The sequence below is a fragment of the Clinocottus analis genome, unplaced genomic scaffold (genome assembly GCF_023055335.1).
Source record: "Clinocottus analis isolate CAN_PGR_092001 unplaced genomic scaffold, fCliAna1.0.p SCAF_19, whole genome shotgun sequence".
Taxonomy (NCBI): Eukaryota; Metazoa; Chordata; class Actinopteri; order Perciformes; family Cottidae; genus Clinocottus; species Clinocottus analis.
In genome coordinates this window covers 9,178,706-9,186,280 of record NW_027175920.1, presented here as the reverse complement: position 1 = coordinate 9,186,280, position 7,575 = coordinate 9,178,706, and the positions used below count along the sequence as shown (strand labels likewise).

At 37.8% G+C, this 7,575-nt stretch overlaps 1 protein-coding gene across 1 annotated transcript; it reads right to left on the bottom strand.

The window, feature by feature from the left end:
- Positions 1 to 177: 177 nt before the first annotated feature.
- Positions 178 to 5,843, bottom strand: LOC137789791 (glucagon receptor-like). Its single transcript, XM_068583578.1, has 13 exons — positions 5,754 to 5,843; positions 5,485 to 5,587; positions 5,193 to 5,303; positions 4,384 to 4,505; positions 2,799 to 2,905; positions 2,233 to 2,389; positions 1,988 to 2,147; positions 1,675 to 1,735; positions 1,459 to 1,528; positions 1,231 to 1,322; positions 990 to 1,128; positions 817 to 858; positions 178 to 537 (listed from the first exon to the last, which is right to left on the bottom strand). The coding sequence occupies exons 1-13, from the start codon at positions 5,829 to 5,831 to the stop codon at positions 466 to 468; spliced, it is 1,314 nt and encodes a 437-aa protein (XP_068439679.1). The 5' UTR covers positions 5,832 to 5,843; the 3' UTR covers positions 178 to 465.
- Positions 5,844 to 7,575: the final 1,732 nt, after the last annotated feature.

Below are 7,575 nucleotides of genomic sequence, written 5' to 3'. Positions count from 1 at the left end.
GGTATTGAATGATCACAATCACTTATTGACATATTCACAATTTTACAACTTACATAATAACAATCACAGTTTTACATATTCACAGCACACCACATATCATGTTTTTCATTTACAGTAAACTTAGAAATGTTTTCAATCTGAATCTATATTCACAACATGTGGGAGTAACTCCACTGGGTCTTGAAGGTGAATAAGGAAGGAGGCCTGCATGGCTACAGACGATTGACCAGTGTCAACCAGATTCCCATGCAGCAGCGTGTTGTCTGTATTTACCACTGATGGATAATGCAGCAAAGAAGCACCAGGCTGTGGGGAAGCTGTCTGAACTTGCCGTCTAAAAGTAAGTGAACTCTCAGGAGTGGGTGAACCATCAGGCATTGCCCTCATTGTTGCGGCGGACGATCTGTTGCGCTCTGGCACTGTCGCGATGGACAAAGTGTCGACTCGAGAGTCAGGAACGGCTAGTCACTTTCCACAGCATGCAATCTCAACCCCCATCCTCCAGCTGCGTAACTTTCTCTTCAGCTCGGTCCTGACCTGCACCCAGAGAGGAGGTGAGCAATTACAGAGTAAATATGCCAATTTGTGCCTGATGCTTGAAAATGTGATGAAAACTGAAAGGTCATTCACTTAGACATTACCACCATTATCAGGATGATTTCCTGTTTCAATGGGATTTAGTTGATGATTGCATTTTACATCAATGTAGATTCATGTTATGTTACCTCTCACATACTGTGAACAATACAATGTTAATCAGTACCTTATATGTAGGATACATCAAATAAAATGAAAATATGAGATGTAACAACAAACCTCCTTATTGGCATAGCAATAGAGCACAGACACCAGAAAGCCCTGCAAAGAAACCATCAAAAATCCTGTTAACTGTATTTGCTGTACAGGAACACATCACATAATGTCTGGATGGTTATGTTGCATTAAAGTTTCAGCAGCAAGCGGTCACTCTCGGGTCCAATAGGACCTACCTGAAATGAGTTGAGGAAAAGGGTGAAGAAAACTTTAATGTAGCGCAGAAGACCTGTTGTCTGCTCATCTGGTGCAAAGATGAATATGATCTCATGAACCCCAAACAGAGGGATGAGGGTAAGGGTTGCCTTTGCAAGCCTAACAGGACAAATCAAACAGTAGAGTTGTGGTCATGGTTTAAGAAAACATACAAAGCAACATTTAATTCCTCGTCATTGAAAAAATGCTGAGACAACTTGCCGAAGTTTGTAATCAGGGTATCCACTCTGGTTGCTGGCTCGTAATTTTGAAAGAATGACCTTCAGGATCTTGAGAAAAATCAAAAAGTTGATCTGTTGATGAGAAAATCCAAATATGAGTTGTTGTATCCAAAGCAAAACATGTATACTATACAATACATTTACAGAGGAGACCAACATGTCAGATGATTAATGCACTAAGAAGACTATTCGCACAAGCCATCCTTACTAGTGTAACAATAAGGATCGGGAAACGAATGATCCACCAGTAGTTCATATTTTCATTGACAGCCCAACACCTGAGAAGAAAAGGCCGCTTTAAAATTTATAAAGTGACCAGGCACATTGGGATACAATACAACTACATGCACACACACACACACACACACACACACACACACACACACACACACACACACACACACACACACACACACACACTTACTCTTTATTTTCTTTCAGTTGCTTCATCACTACCCAGGGAACCACAAATAGAAGTGGAGTTCCTAGAGGCAGAAATGATTGCAGGATTCAGTGCTGCAGCTGCTTTTAAAAACCAACTTAATAACAAGTGGATGCTGTATATATATATATATATATATATATATATATATATATATATATATATATATATATATATGCATCCATAAAAGCCACACTGCTGTTATAGCGCATGCTCTGTAGTAAGAAAGTACTCTTGATGCATGTTCATTTTGACACAAAGATATGGAATTTTGACACACAGATGTGAGACTTACCCCAGCCAAGACAGATGTACGGTAAGTATTTGTTGTGGTTGATGAACACTGAGGCAATAAGCACACAGTACAAATAAATTGCCTCTCCAAAGAACCAATAGTGATTGGCCAGGACACAGTACTGCATCATTACCTGTGCTACCCTGCAACCAATAGCAGCCTGGTGAAAATGGACATACACATTACAAAAGGCTAGTGTTTAACCTTCAACAATACCAATCGCATCACTACATTTCAAGACCCACCTGGTGACTGAGCATCTCACTCACATCTCCAACTTTCATGATTTCTCTTCCCCAGTGGCGTTCCAGCAAGGTGTCTTTAATAATAACAGATACAGCTCGCAGGATGAGGGACATGAAGAGGTTGGCATGAATGTAGTTCCTGGTGCAATGCAGTTTCCTGTCAGGGGACATGCAAGTACCACAAATTAGACCCTTTAAATATTCTTTTGTATACAGCAATTTTGTTCTTAATTTTGTTGGTTTTCTTATGCTTTTTTTTCTCCGACCGGAAAAAGCACATCATTTACATCTAGTTGTCTTTTTCTCATTCTATTTTTTATGCAATGCCGTTGTTTGGTTGCTCTCGAATCTCTTCACGTCTTCTTCTCATGTGCACACTAAAAGTACTAAAATTAGTCCCATAAAACTACAAAATGGGTTTTGCTGATTCCATTTACTTAGTTTTACAATCATTTTCACAAGCATTATTATTTGAGTGTTATGATTGTTAAACATGTGCTTTGGTATCTGATTTGTATATATATATAATTATAATGATGCAGCAAGCTATCTATTTCACAGCTTACCTAAAGCTCAGGAGAATGATAAGAGCCATGACGAGCGTGAAGAGGGACAACGAATATCCGACTGTGTACAACATCCTGAAGCTCACCATCAGTTGTTTGAACCACAGCTGTGAAGACAAATCCACACCATTACCTTTCAGGAAATAGGACCTTATAATTTTTTTTGCTAATAATATGACAATAGGATATCCAGATGATTGTGTGGTTTACAATATAAAGATGAAAACAATAAAAACAAGTATTGTTTGAGGTAAAAATCCACTCTAAAAATGTATTGGCAAAGAACATTATTAACCCATTTTGTATTTATCATATAAAGTCAAGTTCATTTATATAGCTCTTTATCATAAACACAGGTCATTCGAAGTGTTTGAATGCAAAAACAAAATGAGATAAATAAAGTACAAAAACATTTTTTATTCTTATTCTTATAAAAGAACAGACAATCTTAAAATATAATTAATGAAATACATAAAATACCATAAGATGGCAAATGGACCTGTACTTGTACAGCACTTTTATAGTCTTCCGACCAGAGCTTTAACAATACTTGTTGTCATTCACACCCATTCATACACTGATGGCAGTGGCTAAAGTCTCACCTACTAGGAGTAATAACTTGCATTCATAACCATATTCTCATGACTCGCTGAAGCAAAAACACTTAGCAGGGATTAAACCACCAATCCTCTGTTTAGTTTAGTAATAGCTGCAGTCAAGGCTTATCTTACTTACAAGGGCAGGTGACTCCCGCAGGGAGCAGTTTAATAGCTGAAATTCGTTTCACTGCATTTGTAATTGACCTCTGAGCTCCACTAATCAAGTCACTGCAGATCTGAGAGACTGACTCGGCTTGCCTGCAGATATGCAATGTATTTTTGAACATAGGACCGTACTAATTTACGATAAGTAAGGCCTTGAAAGCAATATGATATTTCACTGGAAGCGAGTACAGAGATCTAGGAATCGGATGAATATGTTCTCTCTCTTTGGTGTCTCTCATCAGTATTTTAGCAGTGGCATTTCAAATGAGATACACCTTTCCAATGGTCTTATTGGAGAGATTTATGATGAAAATAAAATAACTAAATTAACTTAATGACCTATATGTTTTTAGGATGCATACACTTATGATTTTGTTACAATTAGGGGGCAGGAGTTTCACGTTTGAATGAAAGACATGACTGTTGTCTGGAAGATGCCATGGGAACGAGAGAGAGAGGTCAGAGCTGAAAGCCAGAACCCTACGGAGACCGTCCCTCTGTTAACACTCACAATCTTGCAGACATAAAGCCTTGAATGTCTCGTACTGTTCTGATGTCAAATGCTGATAAAGCCAAAGTGATGGTTTTGCCCTATACAATATAGGGATTGCGTGGGTGTGCACTTTGCACACAAGCAGTCAGCTGGAATTATTCGTGAACTTTTAGTGCTCCTTTTTCTAAATGCTTTGTACACATAAACACACAAAAGGATTTGTCTTCCCAAATATATAATAAAGAATATACCATATGTTTGACCAACAAGAAGTGCTCAAGGCTCAAACGAATTAACCCCCACGCTGGTGACATTTTGGTGGTCGTACCTCCTGAGACTTGATCTCTTTTTCCTCCTCACATTGGGTCATATCCCTCCACACCTGCCCGTTGTCATCTCTCTCCCAGAGGCCGTCAGAGCCACACAGCCGGCGCACAAAACCATGGGACACTGGAGGAGAAGCAGTCAGTCAGTCCTTCACTCATTACCTGCTTAATCATTATGAGAGTCACAGGGGGCGGGAGGAGCATTCACTGGGCAGAAAACAGTTCAATAGCCTGAGCATATAATCATCAGCAAGGGGAAAGGAACTCACATGAACACATACATGCAAAATTGGCAGATTGGGTTTATAGACATGGACACATTTTACTTAATATTTAATACCACATCATAAACTCTGACTATTACATAGTCAAGTGGATATGTTTCATTTGTGTGCCACAAAAAAAGGATCGTAATTTACCTTCCATTGGCCCTGTTTTTTTTTTTTTACTGAGCAGCATAAAAAATATTAAAAAATTCATGTCTGTGTACACACATCTCTATTGATTTGTTAATGTTGTGACTATTTCATGTTTTAACTGCCTTAAAAAGGGTGATATATTCTAATGTCCAAAAGTTATGGTTAGACATTCATCCTTATTTGCTTTATTACATTTTCAATGAGAAAATACTCTCAGATGGAAGAGTGGCATCAATCTTCTCAACTAACCTTCTACAAAGAAATAAACACATTTCCCAAGATGGTTGTTGAATATCTTGAATATCTTCGCCACACATCAAAAACCTACTCAACAAGGAAGACATTTATATTTCACTTCTGTCAAAGTTAGACTCACTAAAAGGATGATTTACCTTGATCATACCAGGGCAGGTAGAAAGGACACGATATGTTGACCAAGGAGCCCGCCGGAGTATCTGGCCAGCAGGCGTATCGGTCAAATGTCCTGTTACAGAACAAGCCAGCTGGGAAGACAAACATAAGGAACTGAAAAGATACCTGTTCCTCAACAAAAAAGCCATAGATGATCATTTTTGGTGCAAATTGAAATGGCATAATTTGACATTTTCCTTGTTCTCTTTTTCCACCTCTCGACATATTCCATTTTGCATGATGACTCATTACATGAATTAAGTTATTTTGTACCTTGAGGGAGTGGCTCCTTTTCTATCATTCTGACACAGTCTTCTTTATACTGGACCCACTTCAGATAAGTCTCCTCTAAGACTTTCCCACTGGCCATCTCACACTGTAAGGGCATTTCCCCAACAAATACAATAAAAGTCAATTATAACTTTTTTGCCTTTTTGGAAGAAAGAAAGTTTTCACAGTTTCTGACTTTAAGATTGTCTGTCAAACGTTTCCCAAAAAAAAAAGAAGATAAAAAAAAGATATTATATTTCATTAAAACTAACCTTTTGCAGTTTGAGAAAGAGTAGGCAGACCAAAACCGTTATTTCTTGTGACCGGTCCATCACTGCAGACTTCGTCATCAGAAAGACGGAGAGGAGGATGGAGAACAGAACAGGTTTAGTCATTCACACCTTTATAATGAGATCAGTGCCTGGCCAAATTCAAAATTCAAGTACATTTCATGAGTTCATGTGTATTAATCCGCATTAACCATAAAAACGTTGGCTGTTCTATGAAGATCAAAATGGACATTCAGAGGATATGAATCACTATATATTTACAAGCTCTCAATATGTTTTTTGCCACAATATTTACATTTGAGTAAGATAACTATAACTCACATACATGAAATAGACTTTGACTTGAAAAATATATTGCTTTCTTATTGCGTCTGACCTATTTACACATTTCTATCATTGGCTCCTTCTCTCATGACCTTGTGTGTGTTTGTGTGTGCGTGCGTGCGTGCATGTGTGTGTGTGTGTGTGTGTGTGTGTGTGTGTACAGGTTTGAATCCTGCAGATGATTTGAACATTTCTCACTGCAATGACTAAAGATGGTTAAAGGTTCAAAGGGACGTTGAGATGCAAAAAACAAGCCGAAAGCTCTCTAATCACAGTCTCTGACTTCAAGATAAAATTTCCCCTCGGGGATTAATAAAGTACTTTTCATTTCATTCATATGTCTGTATAATGGTCTGTTTTCAACAGCAGAAATACTCAAAGACATAGAAAAAAGTTTCCTACAGCAAAGTCTCTTATTCAGTGAAACAACTCTCTGATTGGAAAATCTAGAAACTGAATATGTTCATTTTTACTCAAGGTCGCTTCACTCATGTCCATTCTCAGTGTTTGTTTAGTGGAGGTTTCAAGTTTACATATCACTGTGTGGAAGTTGCACACTGGAGCGTGATTGATTTCTGGATGTCAGTTTATCATCTTGTACACACACACACGTCTTTAATTAGATTCAAGGTGAGCAGAGTGACTCTTTCCTCCCTCAGCAGACGAATGTGAAGACAACAACCTTCTCGTGCCAAACTTTGTTCAGTCATCATTCTGCTCAGTGAAGCTCAAACATCACGGCAAGCCACATTTGAGCTTAAATTAGTACCAAATTCATCTAAACATGCAAATGAAATCTTGTTTTTGTTATTCATTGATGAAATCAAAACGCAATGCCGGGATCTCTTCTTCAAATAAAAAAAGGCTGCTTGTTAGAATAAACACCGCTCACTTGGACCTAAAGAGACTTACTGAAACACACCTGGACTGTCTTGTTTTTCAAGAAACACAACAATATTCCATTAGAATAATTTTAAGGATTATAAAATCCACACTCTATTACCATCATTATTATTATGCATATTTGTTTCACAGGCTTATAGTGGATGTTTCTCTATACAGGATGTAGTTAGTCAAATGTAATGGTTGAGTTTTCTGCGGTTCAAAATGACTGGGCGCCCCCTTAGGAACATATGATTCTGAAGTCAATAATAAGGATACAACAATGTTATAATGTTACAACAATGATTCAGTGGGTTGTTAGTTTATTACAATGTAGTGTATTTATCCTTCCTGCAGCATCTGTCTGTTGGGGGGAAATTATGGTACAGTGCATAACTCTGAGACCAGTTGAGGGAAAACAATTCAAAAATGGAATACATTTAAAACGGAAATCATCTTATCTTAGATTATCATGAGGCTGTATCTTGTTGTCTATTTGTACATTTTCTGTCAATCAAGATACAATGGCAGAGAAAATGAACCATAGGACTTGGATAAAATGTTTTTTCTTTTTTTCTGTTTGTGCCATTCGTCAAAA

Bases quoted from the DNA above. Each gene is read 5' to 3' on its own strand.
- LOC137789791 (XM_068583578.1), bottom strand. From the start codon at position 5,831: ATGACGAAGTCTGCAGTGATGGACCGGTCACAAGAAATAACGGTTTTG. The intron at 5,304-5,484 runs GTACAAAATAAC...TTGTCTTCCCAG, and splicing joins AAAGGAGCCACTCCCTCAAG to CTGGCTTGTTCTGTAACAGG. The intron at 1,529-1,674 runs GTAAGTGTGTGT...TTTTCTTCTCAG, and splicing joins CAACTGAAAGAAAATAAAGA to GTGTTGGGCTGTCAATGAAA.